Source organism: Uloborus diversus, chromosome 1 (assembly GCF_026930045.1).
Source record: "Uloborus diversus isolate 005 chromosome 1, Udiv.v.3.1, whole genome shotgun sequence".
Classification (NCBI taxonomy): Eukaryota; Metazoa; Arthropoda; class Arachnida; order Araneae; family Uloboridae; genus Uloborus; species Uloborus diversus.
The window spans coordinates 170464628-170488970 of record NC_072731.1 but is presented as its reverse complement, the minus strand read 5'-3'; the positions used below and the strand labels follow the sequence as shown (position 1 = coordinate 170488970).

The window sequence follows — 24343 nt, the reverse complement described above, 5'->3', positions numbered from 1 at the left end:
CAGGTATGGGGTGTTTGTCTGTGTAAGAAAAAAAATCTGCAGGGCTCTTTAGAAGGCAAAAGGGCGCTACAGGATGTTGCTTTCTGCCAAATAAAGAGGAGTCACCTCGAGATGCTCGTTAACTGTGTTAATGCCATCGGAGGTACGATAGCAAGAAAATTGATGATTAAAATTGCAGTAGAAAATATTGCGGTCCTGATACACTGTTACAGAAACAAAACAAGCTATACAATTTTTATTTCAGAAAAAAAGGGAGGCAAAATATAAATTACTATTAAAAATGGTAGCGTAATATACAACTGATAATTACTTTTCAGGAAGCACCCAAGAAAAAAGCTGAATAATCTTCTTTCATGTCTACCCACTCTCCTCACTCCAAATCGCCTCTATTAAATTTCCGCCAGAATTTCGCAGGTGATTCTGGGTATTGAGTAAGCTATCAGCGGTTCCTAGAATTTATGATTTACTCGTCAAGACCTCTGTTCAAGGCAGTGGGGGACCAAGGATTTTGACCCCCAAATAACCTTCAAAGTCGCACCAGTGAGCAGTGACAATGATTGAAAAGAAAGGAACAAGTTTTGAAAAGAAAGGCAAAATAATTCCAGGTTCTTGAGTGATTATCTAAAAGACTTATTGCCGTAAAACTTTTGTACTTACTAATTTTGAGGTGTCAGGAAAAGAGAGAAGAAAAATCGTCAGTTAAAGGGGAAAAAAATATTTTTTTTTAGGAACAAAAAGAAAGGGGGGCGGGGGGATAATTCTTTTGTAAAGAATATTTTTGAACAAAACAAAAAAATATTTTTCTGGCGTAGGGGCGCATCGGCCATGTGGCCGGTTGCCCGGCGGGCCAGTCCGGGCCTGTTTGCATCAAATTTGTTGCAAATGGTAGCATGATAGGATTTTCCATTATTATATGGTTCAAGTTGTTTAAAAGGGAAATAAGAAAGTAAGACAATCTGTAAACCTACCTATAGAACTGTTAATTAAAGAAGTTGTTAACAATATTTATCCATATTTAATGTATGACTTAATAAAGACTAAGTAAATATATTATCATTTTAGGAATCGTTGAAAATAAGAAAGAAAAAATCGCAATTTATGAACAATAGTTGTTTTAAAACTTGCGACAAAGTATTCGAAAATGTTTATTAAATCTTGCCAATTCGATTAATTGCTGATAATGCAGGAAATTAGGGAATTCTTTTACAACACGTCTCTGGTGGTTACACTCTTCGTAAAAACGTTTTGCTTTAAAAACTAGAGGAATAATTTTCTAACATTTTTTTTCATGTAGCTACTCAAGAAAAGAAAAAAAAAAGTTTCTTGTTTTGTCTAACTTTTCCTTATACTTGATTTATTTTGCACTTAAATATAACTTAAACAAAAATCATCAAATGCTATATAATTTTCTTAATTAAGTGTTGGTAGTTAGATTGTTAAAGCAAAAGTAGGAGTTCCTAATTGGTTAACAGTTTTATTCTCTTAACTGATAATTAGCATATTTTTTATTCTTTAGTTAAAAAGAACTCGTTTAAAGGGATTCTTCTTCTTCTTCAAAAAAGTTCAATATCTATTTCTTTGATGATTCATCAGCATCGTTTTCAGATTCTTCAGATACACATTTATTGCCATAAGCTACAGGACCAAGCTACAAGAGAAGTTACAAGTGTTATTTGCTTGTTTTCTGATATACTTTTCTTCCCCTTTTAATCAGCTACTCATTGTACTGATTGGAATTATCATGCCGGTTGCATCAACTAATCATAAGGTGCATCAGAAAGCTTATGATTTGTTGATGTAACAGACATGATAACGTCAGCCAATATAATGAGCAGCTGATTCAAAGGGAAAAAAAAAGAAGTATATCAAAAAACAGGCTAACCTGGTACAGTAAGCTCTCAATGCCAAAGTGATTTAGGGCCGGGCAATATTGAATGACAAAATTTCTAGTTAAATCATTTGTTTACAATGTACACAATTTAAAAGCTAGGTACAGTGTATGAAACTTACTTAGTTTGGTACTACTTTAAATAAGGTTGTAAACTCCTTTGCTTAGTTTTTTCCATAGTTTACCAAACGATGCTGTGTAGATTTCTCAGAATTAATGTTTTTAAAGATAGTTGTCTTCTTTTTCTAAGAAAAAGAACTTTGACACGTATTAGAGCAAAACCGTGACTTTCTCTCTATTTTCTGTTATGAGAGGGGTCATCGACTTCTTCGAGGTTAGGCTTAATTTTGCGTGATTCTTTTAACGCATTGTTTAATTTTAGCGTCATTCAGTTTTTTTGTGATTCTTACTAGTTAATTTTTTGTCAATCGCTCATTGAGCCAATATACATTAACAATTTGGCAGCCGTCTATAACCTTTCAAATACTAATATTATCTGCATGACCTCACCTGTGACCTGATTCTGTACAGTTAATGCGCTCAAGTAGCAAAAATTTTGTTAACAAATAAGAGTTAAAAACCGAACACGATTCAAAGTGATTCAAATAAATGCATTCTTGTCTTTTTCAACCCATAAATTAAACTAACCAGCATAATTCATTTGTCAGGAGATAATGGTCGATGTCCATTAAATTATTTAAATTACTTTTGTTTTTGTCGTAAAATTATAGAAATTATAACAAGTGTAAGAGTAAACTTTGCCGCTAATGCTAATACTAAAAGTTTGCATTGTGTGATCAATAAATTTTATAGGATGCTTACAAAATAAAATATTAACGTTACTACAGTCGACGCTCGATATAACGACCATCTCCGTCCCAGAGAAAAAGGTCTTTATAACGAGTGGTCGTTATAAGAGGTATAATTTAAAAAAATATACACAGTCATCATGCATGCCCCGTTGTTCCATAAAAAAATGGTACTTTTTCAAACATTCCAGTTAAATGCCCAAATTATTTTTATCGTAGGAATTTTTTAGAAAAATCGTGTGCAAAATACTATGACAGACCATTAAAGAAATTTTAAAGTAGAAAATAAGGGAGGAAAATGTTACACACTTACAAATCTACTATTACTAGTGCTACCACTACATTTTCTGAAGATAAAACCAGAAACAGATGTTTGCCTTTTTAGCAGACGTGATTTTTGCAAAACATTTTTTTCCGTTTCAGATATAGGTGATAAATTGTTTTTTTTCTTTGCTTTTCAAAGAAACATTCAAAAGTCCCTCGAGAACCGCACATCTTAAAAACCGCTAGATTCAAACACCAAACTACCAACACATGTGTCAACTCCCTTTTCTTAGGAATCTGGAAATCTCTCCATCCCCCCCCATTATTATTTTTTTTGTGCTAGCTGCGGTGAATGGTAATCTCCCCCCCCCCGCACCCCCCTTCAAAGTTGGATTTGACATTGAAAACTTCAGGCAGATGTCTGTAAACAATAATCAAGGCCATTTCAAGCTACAAATTTGTTTTATTGGGAAGAACACCAGAAATAGCGTCCGCTGAATTCGGTCGTTGTATTGGATTAGACGATACAGAACGGTCGTTATAACGAAGGCAAATTAACGTAGTGTTCATAGGAATAAAGTTGGGACTCTTACCACTGGTCGTTATAATGGGACGGTCTTTATAATGTGTGGTCGTTATAATGAGCGTCGACTGTAATACATTTGAGAGTATTACTTTTAAGGCTTCCGTGTCTGAGCTGAACCCAAATGCATTTTATTTTCTACTTAACTAATTTTCAATGATTTGATGTAAGGGAAGTCTTAAGTACACCGAAATATCATGACTCTAATTGTTTTCATAAGCATTTTCTATACATAGAGTTAGAACTAGGTACAAACCGGTCATAATAAATATTAGGGCACATCGGAATAAATAAAACAATTTAAGTATGGTATTGTACAATGAATTGCTTATTTCGTTCACAAACAAAAGGACCTTGCAAAAACACAATGTGTTAATTCTCTTCTCCTTTTTATGGATGACACAGATATCTCAATCATTATTTAAAGTGGCAAAGGGGCATTCACACCACGGGTGTGGAATAAACTACTTTTACTTCAGCCCTGTTGTATAGGAGTTCTAATTATAACGCAAGAAATGAGCTGCAGTAAATTCCCGATTATCCGTAGAATGGAGTGGCGCGGTAACCGCAGATAAGGGAAAACTGCGGATAATCTAAATAATAGGTAAAAAACGATACTACTGTATACAATAGCTAAAAAATCGGAATAACACTCATACATACCTTTAAATTACTATAGTTAAAAACATTGCTACATTGCATCTACTAACCCTGAATGAATGTAAAAAGTTTATGTTAAAGGTTAAAACGAACAATAACTCAATCATAAGTTTAAAAAACATTTAATGGCAGTAAAAAAAAAACTCTTTTCGTGTCGCAACTAATTAAGAGAAAGCTGAATTTTGGCAGGACGTTCACGTTAGTAAATAAAGAAAACACTAAAAAAACACAAAGTCCCCACCCCTACCACTCTTGCTTTCCTCCCCACCCTCTCCATAACACTTAGACCATAAAGAGCAGTACTATGATTATACGCTTTTCTTTTCGCTACTAATTAAGATAAAGCTGAATTTTTGCACGATGTTAGTACATAAAGTGTACATTAAAACCTTGACATTCCCGACCCCAACCCCTCTTGCTGCTCCCCCTCTCCTTCCGAAACATTGCACACTGATCAGTTCAGTACTATGATTTTACGCGTACAGCTTGAAAATTAATGATGTTACCGGAATGTTCCTTTTTTTTATTTCACTCCTAACATTATTGTAAACCAGTGGTGCCCAACCTAGGGCCCAGGTGCCGTATCCGGCTCGCGAAGCTGATCCATCTTGCTTGTTGTTTTGTGAAATGTTACAACTCAAAGAGCACGGTTAATGACAATGTTACATATTGTTAGCCAAATATTTAGAAATTGGTTTCAGGAAACATTGAGGGGACCACTGTTGTACACAAATTCTGAAACATACACTTTTTATGCAGATAGCTCAATTTTCCATTTTACCAACTTAATCATATGCACAAAACTCTCAACAAAAGCCAAAAAGTAACTTCAATAAATTAATAGCTTTTTATAATTACGTCATGGAAAGAAATGTTTGAACGAAATTTATGGGTAATAATATGATAATAATCATTTTCTTGAAATGGATCAACAATGTAATGACGTTCACATAATGTTTTTTACTACCGTAACACAATTATTTGTTACAAAAGTTTATAATTCATTAAAGTTTAAAGTTTATAGTTCCCATTTTACCAACTTAATCATATGCACAAAACTCTCAACAAAAGCCAAAAAGTAACTTCAATAAATTAATAGCTTTTTATAATTACGTCATGGAAAGAAATGTTTGAACGAAATTTATGGATAATGATATGATAATAATCATTTTCTTGAAATGGATCAACAATGTAATGACGTTCACATAATGTTTTTTACTACCGTAACACAATTATTTGTTACAAAAGTTTATAATTCATTTGTGTCGGCGATAGTCTACAAAATGTTAATGATTGGCTAACTATTTAAGCTTTAAATAAATCAGGAACAATATATTTTAAGAGATTATTTTCTTGCAGCAGATATTATTAACGTTTAATATTACTTTTGGTTATATTTTTAAGTCTTATATAAGGGGCTATCTTTTAATATTTCATTGGTTTAGTCCGAAATATTGTTACAGTGCATTCCACTACAGTGTCTACACATAGACGTGCAATTGAACCTAGCTTTACGACAGATGCAGTTTGAAACACATAACGTTTTCAATTGCAAGATATTAATTGGAGAAGTTCACTTGAAGCAGAGGTAATCTTCATGAACTTAGGAATCAGTCTGTTGTATGAAGTATAATGCCAACACCACTCTTCTGGGGGACGTTTAAAACCTAACCAAGTTTGAATCTGGTGTTGACCCTAAAAACTCTGGTGGAAACCTTACAAAGATGTTGACGAGTGACGTATGAAGTTGGTGGAAGTTTTGGTAAATCATAAGTGGACTTTAGGGACATTTTTGCGATTACTTGCTTTTCACAAACTTTTATTCAAACTTGGTTAGGTTTTAAATTTCTAGCAGAAGAATAGGTTTGGAAATATATTTCAAGCAACAGACTGATTCCTAAGATCATGACAATTACCTCTGCTCCAAGTGAAATTCTCCTACTCATATCTTGCAACTGTAAAACATTGTGTTACAAACAGTAGCTGTCGTAAAACTGGGTTCGATTGTACGTCTATGTGTGAACACTGTAGTAGAATGCACTGTAACAATATTTCAGACCAAGCCAACAAACTGTTAGATGACCCCTTACAAAAAAAAAAAAAAAAATGTAGTTATAATAACTTGATGCCTTTTTTTTTTTAATGCAACCTGTTTTTCAGAAACCAGTTGCAACATAGTCTTCGAGTTGTAATATTTCGCAAAACAATGGTTCACACTGATCAGTTTCATGGTCCGGATGTGACCCGTGGGCCGTAGTTTGGGCACCACTGGTTTATAATATTGTAATAAGAAGAAGTGAAATAAAAAAGGAATAGTCCGGTATCATCATTAGTTTTCGAGTTGTAAGCGTATAATCATAATGCTGCTCTTGCAATGTTTCGGACGGGGCGAGGGGGGGGGGGGAACAATAGGGGTAGGGATCGGGACTTTGTACTTTTTTTAAAGAATACATTACGTACTAACATCCTGCCAAAATTCAGCTTTCTCTTAATTAGTTGCGACACGAAAAGCGTACAATCATAGTACTGTTCTTGCAGTGCTTCGGAGGGTGTGAGGGGGGAGAAAGAGTGGTGGGGGTCGGGACTTTGTACTTTTTTAAAGAATATACGTACTAACATCCTGCCAGAACTCAGCTTTCTCTTAAGTAGTTGCAACACGAAAAGCGTATAATCATAGTACTGCTCTGGCAATGTTTTGGAGGGGGTGGGGGGGGGGGAAAGCAAGAGGGGGGGGGGGGTCGGGACTTTGTATTTTCTTAGTGTATACTTTATGTACTAACAACTTGCAAAAACTTAGCTTTCCCTAAATTAGTTGCGACACGAAACCTTTATTGACTGGGCTACAGTTAAAAGTGTTCTGTAAACGAGAAATACAAAGGTTTGGGAGATATATTTTGGCGATAGATAGTTGGCGATTCAATCCTCAAATGCAACTTTTTTTCTTTGTTTCTTTCCAAATTTCTTCATACAACGTACTTAGAATTTTTTTAATGCAAAAAAAAAAAAAAAAAGAAAAAAAAAAACGCTTCTGCCGATCACATCACAAATGATGAAATGCCATTCACTGTTGCCATTCACGGTCCAAAATATTTAATTCGCATCTTTACTCACGTGTATTGGCAACGGTATGGTTGATAGCAAGCGTAGAGCGCAATATTTAATTTGCTTCTTGATTATCATAACGTGGAAACGTGGTAGAAAGATGCGCCACAAATTGCATCATTTGTGACGTCATCAAGACCACGCCTTGTTTGAAAAATCGGACATTTTAAAAAATTAATTTAAAAAAAAAAAAAAAAAAAAACTGTTGGGAAAATAAAAGTATTTTCTGGGTCCATGTTTTTTTTTTTTTTTTTTTGCTCATTCTAGCCATTTCAATCACTAAAAGTAGTACTTTTGACTGAAGGAAATCACTCCATTGGCAGTTTACTGTATAATTCAAAGTATAACTTTGGCTTAATTTACTTAACTTACTTGCAAAGTACTCTTAAATAAAGTATACTTACACGTGGAAAATGTATTGTTTGTCCATCGACACATTTTAAATTGGTTTTGCAAGGGCATTTATAAAAGTAGCTCCCATCTCGAAACTGGAACCGGTTTTCAGGGTCAATGCATGTTTCACCTTGAAAAAAAAAAAAAAAAAAAAACATTTCATGATTTTAGGCTTCTGAAAAATAGTACATTACTTCTAAAATTGGTGATGATTTACTATTCACTACTTTAATAAATTTGTGAACATAAAGATAAATTTTTCTTTTCATGCGATCACTTTTATTGTAACAAACATTAAACTGCAAGTTTAGCATATTAGCACTAGAAAGACTGAAAATTGCCATATGCAATAGAACCCCAATCAACTGAATCAATTGAAACCGGATCCCATTCGGATGAGCAAAAGCTCGGATAATAGGAATTTTTCCGAAAAGGATCACTTTTAATTAATTACTGCATGTATGGGTAAAATGGGAGGAAGAAACTATTTTTGTTTGAAGACAAGGAGTTTTTAAATAATTTAGTCATAAGGCTGGCTATCTGAAGACGGACGGCAGCCAATAATAGAACTGCACTATGAGACGGTGATTCATCATTCCAATAATGTTTGCAATGCGCTTACACTAGCTTTACGTAGAGAAGGACGATAGTGCGCGTGGTGCGCATCATTATTTTGGGAATAGCAGTACGTTTCACTCTTATTTTGTTTCTGAGATTCTGAAAAGTGATTCGGAAAATCAGCCAATCGGATAGTCAGATTTCCCATAATTGGAGTTCTACTGTACCTAAAGAGAGTGAAAGAGTTAGTACACAGCGCCTTCCAATTTTTTGAGTGAAAAATTCAAAAATTTCTTCTTGAGTGAGTCTACATGCTGAGCGCATCTTCTCTCAGGACTAAATACTGTTCTTATGACCGAGTGCGTAAAATTTGAAAGTAAAACTAAATAAATTTAAAAAAAATTTCAAAAAATTTAAAAACCGAAGAGTTATGAAGAAAACATGCAACTGGATGGTGATTTCTAGAAACTTGAATCGATTATTTCAGAAAGGGCATAAGTCCCATCAAAGAAACTTTTTAGGACTCAATAAAAAGTGTTTATTTCATTCATAATGAACTAAATTCTATGAGAATTTTTGTTACTGATCTAGCTACATGTACGATCATTGCATCACCTTAAACTACATTTCATTTCGTCGCTGAAATTAATTACTTTTTTTTAAGGGGTCACAGTAAGGCCCCTATATATATTAGCCGACGCATTAGCTTAAGATTGGCCATTTTGGATCGGAGCGCGTGTTTGAGTGGTTGTCTTTCTGGCGAGTTATCGCGTTTGGTGATTGTTCATAGTGAGCATTTATTAAGCTGCACGTGATTTGTATATTAAATAAAATATTGTTTTCGGCAAATTTGGCGAAATCCGAAACTTTGCTGTATTAACCCTATGAGTGCAACAGTGAAAAATCCGATCCAAAATGGCAAAACTTAAGCTGATGCGTCGGCCTATCTATATAGCGGCTCTAGGTCACAGTATCTTTCAAACATTTTTTTTTTAAATTTAAGTAAATTTTATTTTTCTTTGAAACCTTAACATGCATACTTGTTTCGTAATCAATAGTTTACTTTCAAAATTTTAAAATATTGCCTACTTTTTTTTTAAATTAAAAAAAGTTAGGAAAATTTCAATTTTTTAGAATTTTTAAGGTTTTTTATTTTTAAACTAATATTTAAAAAACTTTTTGCTAAACGATCACAATCATCATCTCTAAAAATCTGTTCATTAATTTGCTTTTGTGTTTATTAGAAAATTTTCTGTGATTAATTATGCAAAAAATCGTAAATTTTCTTTTAAAAAAATATGGTTTTTAAAGGTTTAACATGCTCTAAACATTGAGTAATTTATAAAAAGCTTATCCCATGCAAAGTTTTGTTAAACATATTATCCTAATTGCAAAAAGTATTACTTTAAAGCTGTATCGTTAATAGAAAAAAATATATTAGGGATTCTAATGACATGAAAATACAAAAAATTGATCATCGTGAAAAATTAATTTCAAGTTTTTCTTTTGCGTGAGAATACATAGCGAGCATTACCTAAAACCACTCATAGCTTTTTAAATATTTGAACTAAAGAAATGAAACTTTTTCCCTGTGTTTGGAATAGCTTTTAGTTTTTAAATACGCAATAAATTTTTTTTTTCATCGTCTGATCATTTTTGAGGTACTGTAACTCCTTATCTTGGATTCATGCCTTTTCTGCAATCAATAACCTGAAAGACTGAGAAAAAAGTTGCGTTTTACTGTCCCAAAATCCTGGTCGCAAACGCAAAGGACAAACGAATGTCCTCTAAGAGGAAAGTCACCAGAAATCTCAGTAAATTTCTTCAGTGTTATTTCTAGAAAAAGTTCTCATCAGTGCTGTTCTTATTTTGACCAGCATACACCTCACTAAAAGAGTACAGTTTTTTTTACAGAGCCTAGAGTGATGTTAGTAAAATCACTGAGAAATTTGCGAATTTCATTCCGATACTTTTCTGCTTTATCTCTACCCAGCTCGTGATTTCGAAACCCCCACCCATGACCCCCTAACTGACGGACCTGCCATTACCATGATAATGCTAGATTAAAAGAGTTATTTGTTTTTACTTCATTACGCCAAAAAATCTAGTTCTTCTAAGATCTTGCTCTATACTCACATTGCGTCTTACTATTCCTTCTTTCACGTTTAGTGCAGAAAGAGCATAAATACGGGACTTAAGTCCTATCTCCACTAAACGAAAAATGTGGCCTCTAAGTAAAATGCCTTGTTGTACACATATTGACTTCCCTTCTACACTAGTCGATTTCTCTACATACAAATATAGTAAAACCACAGATAGCTCAATTTTGCAAAAAAAAAAAAAAAAAGGGACTTATGCCCTTTCTGAAACAATTGATTCACTTTATTGGGCTATATTGTATCGGTGAGATTCCAAACGTAGTTATAAGCATTCAAAATAGTTTTAATAAATCGCTTGGTCTAGAAAAATAGGCGTAAATCAAAAACGAAACAGAATTACTACCCAAGAAAGCTAAGATTGCGCTAACGATAATAAAATAGGAGCCAATATCGGCTACTTTTTCACATTGAAGTCAAAAAGTTTCTCCACTTTCAGAGGAATTATGTTCCAAGGAAAACTACAATATGAAGATTAAGTAAAAACTTTTACACTATGAAGACAATGTTGATAGGACAAGATTAAACGAAAAAGTAAAAAATCATTTCCTTAACAAATTTGACATGCACCTAACTTAAATACTGTGAGTAACACAATTTAAAAAAAGAAGTTTTAGACTGAAAATTAGCAATAAATATGAATATAAATTCAAATGGTGAGTTGCAAATTACATAGGAAGCTGTTTTTTAGTTTTATATGAACTGTGAAAAAGTATGACACACAGCAAAAGCAACAATTATCTAGTGTCCTACAAATCCACGGTAACTAGTTCTTTCAGAACAAGAAATGTTACGCTAAACAGAAGTCATGTTAGGCTAAATATATCTATAAATTTTGAGAAATAATTTGTCTGACGCTTAAAACTTTTTTCTTGGCTCCTAAGATTTTACAATCTTTGTTGATTTTGATTGTCTTGTTATAATAATAAATTAGCTACAGTAAGCATATAATAAAATCAATATAATTTGTTGTGAGTATAAATGTTTTAACATACATCAAATGAAGTTGGTATGATGTTCTTTAAATACAATGGGAACATAATAACAAAAAAGTATTATTTGTAACTGTTTACCTTCTTCAAGAAGTTTCCGGCAAGAATTGGGTACATTCCTAAAGATCCCCCATTTAATGCAGCATTCATCCGATTCACAGTCATCTGAATCTTGACAAGTTTTGAAAGCATTGGTCACCTAAAACAAATTTGTAATGAAAACCGAAGATATTAGCTTCGTCATAATCGTAAAAACTATTTCATTGTATACACACAAGGCTCAATTAGATACATAGCTTTTGTTACGAATAGTTCTTTTTCCAAATTACATCGGGAAATCAAAATGATTTCTAGATTTGTCATTTGATTGCAGGATTTGTAGGTGAAACCGGGTATATTTGATATGCTTTTTACATTTTGATTTTTATAATTTTTGTTACTAATGTTACATAACAAAGTAAAATTTTATGTGATACTGTATAACTTTTTCCTATCAAATAATGATTTCAAAACCTCTATTTAATAGTTTTTTTCATGTAAAAAAAAATCTTTTTTTTTTTTTTTCGAAACGTATCAACCTGACCCAACGTGGGTCATGTTTCCTCATATTTAGTAACACGTTAGCTGCCACATAAATGACGTAGCAACAAAAAAATGTGCAGTTTTTTTTTTTTCTCTTTTCAAAACACAGAATACTTCTATATTCTATAGTAACATGGATTTTTCTTTAACCTGGATCCCCTGGAACTTAAACAGGGGATCCGCAAGTAAAAATGAATTAGAATAACAATTTTGCTACTTTAATTATTATGCATAGAACACATTTTAGAAAACCAATAACAAACCCCTTTAGCTTCCTTACCATTTACTTATTAAGATGTTAATATTGTGATAATATAAAGGTGTGAAAATCATCTTGTAAAATCGAGTAGAATAACACTTTGATATCCTATTTTTTCTGCTCTTTTATCAAGGGGTTCCCTTGAAAAAATAGTAAGTTGAAAGAGTTTCCCAATGTGTAAAATATTGAATACCTTGTTCTACGGTCAGGTCCTTCAAAGGATTAGAGACAACGGATGTTGCTTAAATTCAGTAGCTGAAAACTCACTATGCGTCAAAATGGGGTTTCTAGTAAGCGGGATAAAACAAATATTGGCGTTATAGTTAGAATTTTGTGTTTTTAATAACGTTGTTTTTATCATTTGTCACAGTTACTTTATTTTCTTTCCATTTATTATTTTTGAAAAATGCATGAAAAATAATATCCTAAACTTGTTTAAGTTGAAATTCTACTTCATCGTTTGGAAAATTTCAGATGTGAGCTTCTAGTTATTTATTCTTTAGTATAAATATGGAAAAATGCCTCAGAATACCTAAAACTTTTTTTATTTCTTTCATTTTGCTGAAATTCGTTTAAAATCTGCATATGGAATCAGCTTTTTGAAAATACAAAATGTCATTTAAGCGTTCTGTACATCCTCTGTAACAAATAGTTTTCATAAGAATATTGAATAATAGCTATGGATAAATTTTACTTTAAATATTTAGTAAGAGTAAAATGACAACTTACTTTAGAAATAGAACAAATTGCTATCGCAAATGAAAATATTATACTGAGCATATTTAACGGAATGCATTGAACGAACGAGGAGTACGTTTTGATTTTATATATCAATTTGTTGCCCAATAGCCGCATATTTTAATCAATAAACTAGCCGGTGTTTTCTTACGTACTTTGAATTACAGAGAATTGATATTTGATTGCTTCCAATGAGACGAGGAGCGATGAATGGTCTATTGTCAATTTTCCTTTGATATGCGTATAAAGTCATCTTCGATGAATCAACAATCCATAAAAGGGTGTGCTTCGCTTTGAAGACAATAGAAATGAAGAAAATTAAAACATTTCATTTTGATTGTACCTGAAGTTGTTTTGAGCTTCGAAATGGAAAGGAATCCTGTAGAGATATGTACCGTGATTTATTTTTTATGGGAAAAACACATTGTATTTCTGCAAAAGAGTTCGCAAAAAAAATATCTTGATATTTAGATTCATACTAATCAGCGACCATGTTGAAGAGAAAATAATTTTAGAATCTCAAATAATGAATGAAAATAGTATCATAATTGTGTTTTAAATTATTTTTATTTCAGGTTTTTAAACACCAAGTTAACCAAAGTTTAAAAATTCTTTAGTGTAAAGCTGTAAAAATATTTAATTTAAAGCGATTAGTTTTAATTTACTAAAAATATTTTTATTAAGAACAAACCATGTGGCTTTTTAAGCAATGAAAATGTATTTTTGTATGTGGGTATGTTTTTATCACCAAACGTATTTAGCAATTGGCACGTAATTATGCTGTATACAAACCTTTTTAAAAATTTAAACCTGAACTTTTGTGACGGTATTAAAAAAGTACGAGTTAGCAGGAATTTTTAATTTTTTTTCTTCTTCTTTTTCCCCTCTTCTTTTCATTCTTTCTTTTTTGAAACAAATGCATATTTAGTAAACTTTTGCATATTTTTTTAGTAAATATATAGTTTTTTAATTTAAAGCTTAGATATTTTGATGGTAGGAGTGGAGAATCAACTCCCGTGGATGTTTTTTTGTTTTGGTCTTATTGAAACTAAAATACAGTCTGAATTTATTTTTATTCACTTACTTAGCATTTGATCTCATTAAACTTTTCAAACTTTTTTATTCAATTTAATTTATTTCCCCAAAAGAAAGGATTATCTAGAAATCCGAAACATATGCCCTCAATTTAGTAACTTAATACTTTCTTTTTGTTTGAAACCTACGAGACGCAAAATGCTCGCAAGTTTTTCACACTTCAGTAGAGTTACAGGACTGGCATAAATGCTTGAAAATTGTTTATTGTTCATAGTAATTTATTCAGAGGCACGTCACCCCTAAAGACGGGTATTTATGTTAAGATACGAACTTCATCAAACTTCAAAGTGAACTAATAAAGGGTGTTTTTTTTTTTTTTTAGAGGTATAGAACTTTAAGTTGGCAACACTGTTTGATATGTGTGCCATTTTGATAGCTGTCACTTGTTTTGTGTTCAGTTCGGTTTGCCATTTCATCATGAATAGACAACAAGGCGGTGCAACATGCCACACAGCGCACGTCACAATTGATTTATTGAAAGAACCGTTCGGTGAACGAATAATCTCGCGTAATGGACCCGTGAATTGGCCTACAAGATCATGCGATTTAACACCGCTGGACTACTTTCTGTGGGGCTATGTGGAGTCTCTGGTCTACACCGATAAGCCACAGACGATTGGCGTCTTGGAAGAGAACATTCGCCACCTTATTACTGACATACGGCCTCTATTGCTGAAAAAAGTGGGAAAATTGAACTTTCCGATTAGACTTTTTCCGAGCCAGCCGAAATGGCCATATGCCAGAAATCATATTTAGATAAAAATGGCAAAGAATCATCTTTCGAATAAAGCATCATTCATGGCAATTAACAATATTTAACTGTGTTTTATTTGAACCTAAAGTTCTCTACCTCTAAAAAAAAAACACCCTTTATGAACTGTACATAACCCAACAACGTTTCGAGAACAGTCGAAACGTATCACTGCAGCTGTGATTGTCGCTAATGAAAATATGAATGTTATTGAGAAGATACATGAAGTCATGTTATAGTATCTTTTGGATGTCTGTTGTGTGATCAAGCGTACACTGCTTGGTCGTCTGTAGTACAGACAATAAATCTTTCTGCATCTTTTCATATGCTACCGCCTTAGTGTATCCTTACACTTCGAAACAAAAACTGTTCTGTAAGCCCATCAAATCATTTAAGCTAGCCGGGTATAATTGCATTAATTGATTTGCACACCCTTTAAAATTTGGAACCAATGTGAGATTACATAATCTTTCTAATGACAAAGAAAGCTATTTCAAATTTAGAATAAGCCCTTGATTATTAAAATTAACTATATAGTGCTGAATAAGGCCGCCATTTTCTCTGACGCAATAAGCAAAGCAGTTTCTGAATCTGTTGTCATAACGTAACAAGTTAAAAGGCAGTTGTCCGAATTGAGCATACCCACAGTAATGAAGGGCAATACTAAATCACATTAATGAACAAATGGATACACCGTTAAATTGTATCAATTGCTCCCATCGGCAGCTTTGGTTGTAACGAAACAGAAGAAATTCGGAATCTAACTTTAGAGCGAAAATTTAGCTTTTCACAATTTAACAGGCATGATCGTTGATACTATCGAGTAATATAAATTATAATATAATCGATCAGAATAATATGATTCAAGGAAAAATGAATTTTTTTATAAAGAAGAGAAAAATGAAAAACGAGACAAATGGTTCGTTTTATTTCTAATTTTAAAACCAAAAATCTTTTTACTAAACCCGATTTTGCATTATCAATTCAGTTCTTTTTTGACTCAGTTGAACGTGTTTTCAATTTAATTATAATTTACTTTACTTTATGTATTCTAAAGATAAACCATTATATTTCAATCTAGGTCGTAACAGGTGGAGAGATTTCCCAAACTCGAAAACTGCTTCTGGCCAGGCTGCTGGCAGATTCTTCGAAGTACTTCTCAGACAAGTCCAGCTTTTACCGACTGTTCCGTCCAGGACAGCAACCTGATCTCTTGTTCAAAGACTCAGCAACAGCACTCAAGATCACACCTTTGGATGCTTCTTACGATAGAGTTTTGGGAAGAAGATTTTTAGAAGCCTCCAAGGCTGTAGATCCTAAGGCTTGCTTTTAAAGTGTTTCATCGCATATCATGGACATAGTTACTTAAAATAAACTAGTTTTTAGCTACGTGTTGAGGTTATTTTCACGTACCCGCCTGTTTACTCGATTTCAGTTATTGATGGAACCTTAAAATTATTTGCTGTGTGGTTTTAAGTGAATTAAATTCACTACCAATCCAAACATGGTAAAAAAAATAATAAATAAATAAAAGCCCCCCCCCCCTTAAATTTGCTTTTGGCAAATTTAAAGCCTTTCTCAATCATGATTTTCGGCCAGATGTTCCTTAAAATTGTTACGTTACACAAATTCCAGTTCGAAATTCTATAGCTTGAATAAAATATCTTGCGGTGATTTTAGAAACTACCGAAAGATGTAAAACATTCCATTACAAGGTTTTCTTTGTGGTAAAATATTCGTAATTCCAGCGTTTGAATACGCTACCTTGCGGTGATTTACAAAATTACAGGAAAAGGTAAAACATTGCATTCCACGTGTGTCTGTTGAGGTAACCATAAGCACTTTGTTATGAGTATTTACCAACACATTTGATGACTCTTAGATTGCTTTCAGCAACAGAAATTATTTCGTCCCTTAATGGTATTCTCGAGCTTCTCAAAATAATGTTAATTTTCATTATTTACCTTTAAAAAGTGAATTGGTTGTCGTAAATAGCGAAAGTGTAAAAAACAGAAGAAAACTCGATTGACAAACTTCGCATTACCATGAAATTAACAACGAATATGCTCGTCTGTTCGGAGCATTTTTTTTTAAAGAGATACGTTTTACCAGGCAATTTTTTTGATTGTTTTGTGTGTATTTGTATGAGTGTGAGGAGGTTTCTTTATATAAAGCTCGAAAGGTAGATTTGGTAACATAAGCTGAAGAATTAGGGCTTTCATTTCCGCCTAATTTAAAAATAACTAATTTAACCTTATTTTGCTGCAGCATTTGGTTGAAATGGACAGCATACCCAATAACCAAAAACTTTCTTGAAAATATTATCGCAGAACGAAATGAAAAAAGTTTAACCGAGAAAGCACGTTTAGAATTTAAACTAGCAAAAACAAAAGCTGAGAATTTTAATCACCAAAATAGTGCACCGACTTTACTTGATTGCTTACATTGTCGGTATCGGCTGAAGAGTTTCGCCAAATATTTGTTTAAGGTTATAGTTTTAGTATTGTAACTAGAGGACACGACACACGTTGTTCTGTTCAAACTTTGTAAATTGAAAAGTTGAAAAATTTCAACAAACTATTAAGTATTTGAACCTTTTTCTTGAAAAAAATAAGTAAAAAGTAAATGTTTTAAGCTGTTTGGTGTCAGAATGCGTATATTTATTACAACTGGATTTATCTAATGCCCACTGAGCAGTTGTTTTATGAACTATTTTTTCTCGTGAACTTGAAAGATCTTCAACATAGGTTGTATGACTTGTTCCTTCAGCCATACTCAAAGGATAAAAATCGTCCTCGGATATTAAGTAAAAAACTAACTACCCATCTAAAAAAACATCAAATCCCGCTGCAACGTCCCCCATATGAAAAAGAATAAAACAAGTTGAAAGGATGTCGTTTAAAAAAATGATAAAGGATTAAACAGTTGAACAGTTGAAAATGATTAAACAGTTCCCTGAATAAGCGAAAACCACTCACCCACCCCCTTCTCGATGTAAAATGAACATTCTTCAACTAACATGACTAAATTCTTTAAGAACCAAAAACAATTCTTTGCAATTTGAAATATTTCGCTGTATAAACAAAACATATAATAAACTACATTGACAGTAGCTTTAAAATGCAAACAAATAATCCCGCAACTCTATTGCTTATGGCCAAAGTCACCAAGCCACCACGTTACTGTAATCCAGCCGATCAGTGTGTGAAGTGAACTCCGACAGATTAGCGGTCCGATCTTTTGAACGAAAATTTTTAAATCCCGCTCTCTCGCTGAGCATTTGTCTCACTTACTATCTTACCTTGCGTAATTGAATGATCTTCATATGTTGCATAATTTGTTCTTTCCACCAAAGATAAAAATCTTCCTCTGCACTGATCTTTTGTGTACAGAGCTACCCTGTTGTAGTTTATCTGGACTAAAATAAAATTTGTTTCGTCTTTAAATTCCACCGTCTTTTTCTTTAATAATGTACTGATTAGTTTGATAATCATTGCCATTGGTGCCAAAACTCAGATGGATTTGAGCCGAGAAACAAATGTTGCTAAGTACGGTACTTTTTGATCATTTGGTTAGTGAAAGAAACCCGATTTCTTCCAGTACTTAACTTTAAAATAGTATATCACGGGACCTAAAATCGTTGCTTTCAAGAAATGAAAGCTTCACTCTCTATCTCTACGTTTTGTCTATTCTCAATTGACACATCACAGCAGGAAATTTGATTACAAAAAGCAGAACTGGCTTTCTTATTTTCCTTTGGCAACGGGTTAAATATTTATTTCAATTCTCGCTCAACAATAGGTTAAAATGAATATTAATCATTCGGGAGATACAACCATCCAATGTTTTAATTAATTAATTAATTAATTAACAAAAACGTTTCCGACTCGATCCATCGCGCTTCGAAACGATGCTTGCCACAACTTAATTACACACAAAAAATTTGATCAAAATCGGTCCAGCCGTTTAAAAGCCTTATCGTGACAAACGTCCGCACAGAAGATTTTTATGTATTAAGATTGTGCAAGGAAGGAACCCTTGACAAGATTTCGTTTATCAGTAAATCCTTTTTTTTGATGAGTGGATTAAAATGCTCAAAGATTACAGAATTCGATAAGTTTAGAGACATAATGGGAGACCAATTAAAAAGAAAATACCACTATATATCCGTGATAATTTTATTGATGATTTGCATTGCATGTCAGGATTAAATCATTGAATTCAGAAATTAGAACCATACGAAACAGAAAAAAATAAAGTTAACTGATTCAGCAATTTGAGAAATAACTCAGCTACAAATGTAAAACAATTAGCGCTAGCCAAACAAGACAGAGTATCACATTCCTTTCTTGATAATCAATCGCAATGTCTAGTAATTAAAATTATCTAGCATTAATTGTTATTCTTGTCAGTCTTATGGTCGCAATGGAAATGTAGTTCCATCAATAATTGATAAATATTGAATTCAACATCGTGGAAATGGCTGATTGAGAACTACGAAGTACGTGATTCTGATTTGCATTAATTTCTGACGTTTAGTAATGCTTCTTGATTTCTCATTTCTTTCTATATGGGTCAGAATATCCACAAGACTTAAAAAATAATTTAAAAAGAATAAAACAAAAGCAAATCGGATTGCTCAAAAGCTTCTGCGTCTGGCTATGGGCCCTTTTCATTTGAATGCTGGCAAGTTGCAGTCAAAGAATGTTTTCGCAATCCGAATTGCGATAGCATCTTAGCACGTTAGTAGTTTGATAGCACGTTCTTCATCGGTTAGTTTTCGTCGAGGCATGACAAAACTATAAGGTATAAACCACCTAAGGTAAGGAAGAAGTCGGGAAGGTATGAACCAACTCCCTATTTTCTTATATAAATTTGATTCCATCTCTACATAGTATAAAATGAAGTGTCCAAAAAGCGTCTGTTTGTTTGAACTCGCAAAACTCGAGAACTATCTGGCCGATTTCGCTGAAATTTTCACAATTTGTTCCTTTAAGTCCTGAGAAGGTTTGCAGACCAGTTCGAAAACAATTCGATGAATAGTTTTTTTTAAATTCCAATTTAGGCCCAATTTTTACATAAATTCCCGAATATGGGGGTGAAAAATTACTCGCAATTACTAATATTATATATCGTTGGAAAGGGAAGAATTTTCCGCGTTCTACGCAATTTGTTCCAACACTCTAACTTAATTGCGGCGGGAGTTATTTACGTCTTTAGCTCGAATTTGCTTAGGCTTAGCTGAAATTTAGGCACTACTTTCTTCATTAAATTTATCAATAAAAAGTGAAGGAATTGTCCTACAGTTTTCTTTTTGACACCATTGAAAACAGCCACCTTTTTTACTCCAGACCTAACTCGACCTATGGTCGGAAGTTTACCCCTCTATCTCCAATAGAAAAAAAAGTTACAAGCGAATTAAATGAAGCTCAAAAATTTGTTCTCTATTCAAGTTTTTAACCATTTTATTTTGCGTTTCCACGGTAACGCTTTTTGAATCCATTATTTCCATCTTTCCCATTTTCAATTCTGAAACTTATTTTATTTTGTGTTTCCATGGTTACGCTTTTTAAATCCATCTTCCTCATTTTATTTTAATTTCTTAAAAGTATTTTAATATCTGTCGTCATTGTTTGGAGGGGAAATTTTGCATGATGATTTATTTTTTCTTTTATTTATGCCTGATTGTTGAATATACGTCGCTTGACACAATTTTTGTTTTCAAAATACACCGGGCAAGGCCGGATAATGCAGCTAGTTATATTATAAAAATCAATCAAACTTTATTAACATCACACATAACGTTGTTACACCTCAAGAAGTCGTCGCTCAATTAAATTAAATATCTATCGAACACGATCTCGTCCGTCTTTTACTTTTCAGCAATGAGGTGTTGTCATTCGGCAGTTTGTGTAAAATGAAATAAATAAATATATTTAACAATTGAAATACATTACAAATATGGATGAGGTGTTGCCTTATACATTACTAGAGATGATCATTATGTGGGAGCATTGAAAAAGGAACCGGAACGTCAATAATGGTCAAGTGAGGATAATAAGAAATTCTGATTGCTCAGATAAATCATATATACAAACAAAAATTTCTAGGCTTATTTGCATTTTATACGCTACGGCATGCGTTTGTTTTACCTTTTTCATCCACCATTAGACGGTGACTGCAGTGCCCCTATTGTTTGTTGGAATTGCGATTAGGCTTCAAACAGTTTGTAGTTTAATGTATTTTCAAAAGGATTGAAAAGAAAACCCATAAACATGATGAAACATTATTGTCAATCACTACGTTTAAAAGCAAGTTGCCACATTTGTTTGTTTTACATATTTCAGTCGCTATCAACCAGAGGTTGAAGCGACTCCTGTAGTTTTTTGGAATTGCAAGTTGTTAACCTTTTTATATTATTTATTCGTTTTAAATAGCATATTAAACAGTTTTTTTATATCATAAAGAATTTGAAGGAACAAATAATATTTGGATGCCTCACTTGCCAAATCGATTTACTCCATAAAACAAAAAGCAGAGAGAAGAAGATCTCATCATTATCAGGGATGCTCATAACTTTAGTCCCACCAATCATACAATTGCTGCCTTTCTGGATCTATCCAAGGCCTTTGATAGGGTCTGGAAGAACAAGCTTATTTGCAAACTTCATACTATTTTCAATATAAGTGGGAAGATGCTGCCTTGGCTGGCTGATTTCCTAAGAGCTAGATATATACGCGTGAAATTTAGAGACATCATTTCAAGCAAATTCAGACTAAGTCAAGGTATACCACAAGGATCTGTACTCAGCCCCACCCTGTTCTTATTTATAACCGGAATCGAGATTGGGGATAATACTGAGAAATGTATAGGACTTTATGCTGATGATATAATTATCTGGAGCACCAGCGGAAGTCTAACTACTGCTCAAGAGGACATCAACTCTTCTCTCGTTGAACTCGAGAAGTTTGCTATAGAGCACAAAATTATATTCAATCCTTCTAAGTCTGTTGCAAGTATATTTACCACAAATAGACATTTTTATAATTACGAGCCTGAAGTTTTTCTGCTGGGAAAACGGCTAAAATGTGAAAAGCACCCGAAATATTTGGGTTATATCCTTGATCAGGAAATTGTCAGTCATGCACGTATAAATAACTTAGTCCTAAGAGGCAAGCAGAGACTGAAAATTTTAAAATATATCTCTGGCAGGACCTGGGGAGCGGATGCTCAGACACTTCGAAATACTGCGCTCATTCGCCCCGTTTTGGAATATGGGTTTCAGGTATATCGGGCTGCCTCTGTCAGTAACCTTGAAAAACTGGAAAGGGTTCAGCTCTCTGCTGCAAGAATCATCACTGGCCTCCGAAATAGTTGCCCTAAGGATATTGTTCTGTATGAGGCTGACCTGCAACCTCTAGGACTCCGAAGCAGATATCTCCTGGCTAAATACTTTGCTAAGCTTGTTAGTTATGGTGACCAGGGCGCTCATTCCAAACAATTCTCGTTTCGACTTCGAGATTTCTCGTCACGTGATCGATGTTGTCGAAAAAATCTCGCAACATTGAATTCTGAACAGCTCGCAGCTGTCTTTCGAAGAGGCGCCGATTTTTTCGATTAGTTTGGTCGGCCAGGAGGTACACGTGACTTCTTCCAACCAATGTCCTTTCAGCGCAGCTAGTTTTGTTTTGTTTAATCCTTGCACGGAAGAGCGCGAACTTTGATGACTGGCACGCTAATGGCTACTCTTCAAAGAATACGTTTTACGTTACAAAGAATCACACCGAAATAATTTTAGATTTTCTTGAAGCAAACCCAGATGTTCTTAAAAATTAATTCTCCGAGAATTTTACAAAATAGTACACAAAGGAAAAATGGCCGAGTGCTCCGGTGCAAAAAGATTAGTCGAATGGCAAAAAGTAAGTCATATTTTTTGCATATTTCAATATTAGTGTCTAAAACAAAAATCGAAAAGGTGAAAACAGCCAATACATAAATATGATAAAAATTAACCGTAAATTTTGTTGATTTACCCTATAACACCATCTATATTAGTAAGAACTTCTTATATGAAATATATTTTTCCCAAGAAACTATAATCGAAATAAAAAATAATGATACTAAAAAAAAAAATCTTAACCCTCATAAATGCAGACGAAAAAATACAAATAGTTCGTAATCGTGGACTGAATAATATGTTGTTGCCGTGTCTAATGAAGTGCAGAGTGCGAAAGGTTTAGAGGCATTCAAAAGTCTTGATGAAAAAATCTGCTAATTCAAATTGAATAAAAAAAAACACTAAAATGCAGGGAGGGGGTGTTAGGGCATGGCGCTGACTGCGCCATTGAAATTTTTAAAGGGGGTTGAGGGGTATTTTTTTATTTGGGGGGCTCTTGCTTTTGGAGGGGGGAGTCTACCGGATATTTTGGGGGAGGACACCCCTACAAAATGTAAAAGGTTTGTTGTGCTAATTGAGCTTTTGGGGATGGGAGCAGACATAACAGAATATATAATCTTCCATATTAGGATTAGTAATGTAAAAACCAACCCTCCCCCCCGCTCCCAGTTGCAATTATAACAATAATCTCAGTTTCAAAGATATGTTCCAGATTTTTTTTCTCTTCTCCTTTAAAATTATAATTTAATAAGCATATACTAAATAAAAAGTATTACTTCTTCAATATTCCTGTTTTCAAATTCCATTTTTTCTAGGTATTGTTTTCCAAAGATATCCTCAAAACAGTACTTTTCTAGATTACTTTTTCAAAACAAGCAACTTGTACCTATGATTACACAATTCCATCTTTATTTTCAAGATTAAAAAGTCAAAACAGTAATCTTGGTTACAAGAGCAGTTTAAAATAAATAAATACTCTGCTTCTGTAAATGTATATTGAAAAATATTCGTAAAAGGAATAAATTTTTCAATCATTATTTCTCTTCAGCTGATAAAGAACTTTAAAGTTCAACCCAAAGGAAAGATCCTAAATTGAAGAAGAAAAGAAAAAAGGAGCATTTTGAAGCATTCTCTTTTCCTTGAAATGCATCATATTACATAGCAGCCAATTTACAAATGCGCACACGATAATCGAATACATGTATAATATTGCTAATTTTGATGTCGGCGAAATGGAAAATCAAACTTTAGAAACAATTCCCCAGAAATTACCAGTATTTGTACTGTTTTGTAATTAGTAAATCAATATCAAATTTCAATAAAGAAAAATAAATTTTCTTACAAATTGAATTCAATTGAAATTGAATATTGACAGTAGGTAATAAATAAAGAACTTAGGGAAAAAAAAAGGGAGGAGGATTTTATATCAAAAGAAGACAAAAAAAAAAAAAAAACCTACGTCAGTGGCGTACCCAGCATGGGTGACACCCGGGGCGATAATTTGTGATGTCACCCCCCCCCCTAAAACGCAAAAAAAAAGGGATTGTATATTCTGTGTAAGTTTGAAATTCATACAACTTTCAGAAACAACTAGTACTTTTGTGAAAAAAACTAAA

At 33.2% G+C, this 24343-nt stretch overlaps 2 protein-coding genes across 2 annotated transcripts in view; one reads left to right on the top strand and one right to left on the bottom strand.

Annotated features, from left to right (window-relative positions):
* Positions 1-16219, top strand: part of LOC129233480 (transferrin-like) — a 64232-nt gene extending 48013 nt beyond the window's left edge. The window contains exon 12 of the mRNA XM_054867503.1: positions 15912-16219. Within this exon, the coding sequence (XP_054723478.1) occupies positions 15912-16163 (252 nt within the window). The 3' untranslated portion in view covers positions 16164-16219. The remainder of the gene's footprint in view (positions 1-15911) is intronic.
* On the bottom strand, positions 1412-13078 carry LOC129233502 (uncharacterized). The gene is made up of 4 exons (XM_054867523.1): positions 12976-13078; positions 11487-11604; positions 7711-7829; positions 1412-1648 (listed from the first exon to the last, which is right to left on the bottom strand). Exons 1-4 carry the CDS (start codon positions 13024-13026, stop codon positions 1571-1573), a joined length of 366 nt encoding a protein of 121 aa, XP_054723498.1. The 5' UTR covers positions 13027-13078; the 3' UTR covers positions 1412-1570.
* Positions 16220-24343: the final 8124 nt, after the last annotated feature.

Excerpts from the sequence above, each read along its gene's own strand:
- LOC129233502 (XM_054867523.1), bottom strand. The coding sequence starts at position 13,026 with ATGCTCAGTATAATATTTTCATTTGCGATAGCAATTTGTTCTATTTCT. Across the intron at positions 11,605-12,975 it reads CAATTTGTTCTATTTCTAAA|GTGACCAATGCTTTCAAAAC; the intron begins GTAAGTTGTCAT and ends AATTTGTTTTAG. Across the intron at positions 1,649-7,710 it reads AAACAATACATTTTCCACGT|CTTGGTCCTGTAGCTTATGG; the intron begins GTAAGTATACTT and ends CTTCTCTTGTAG.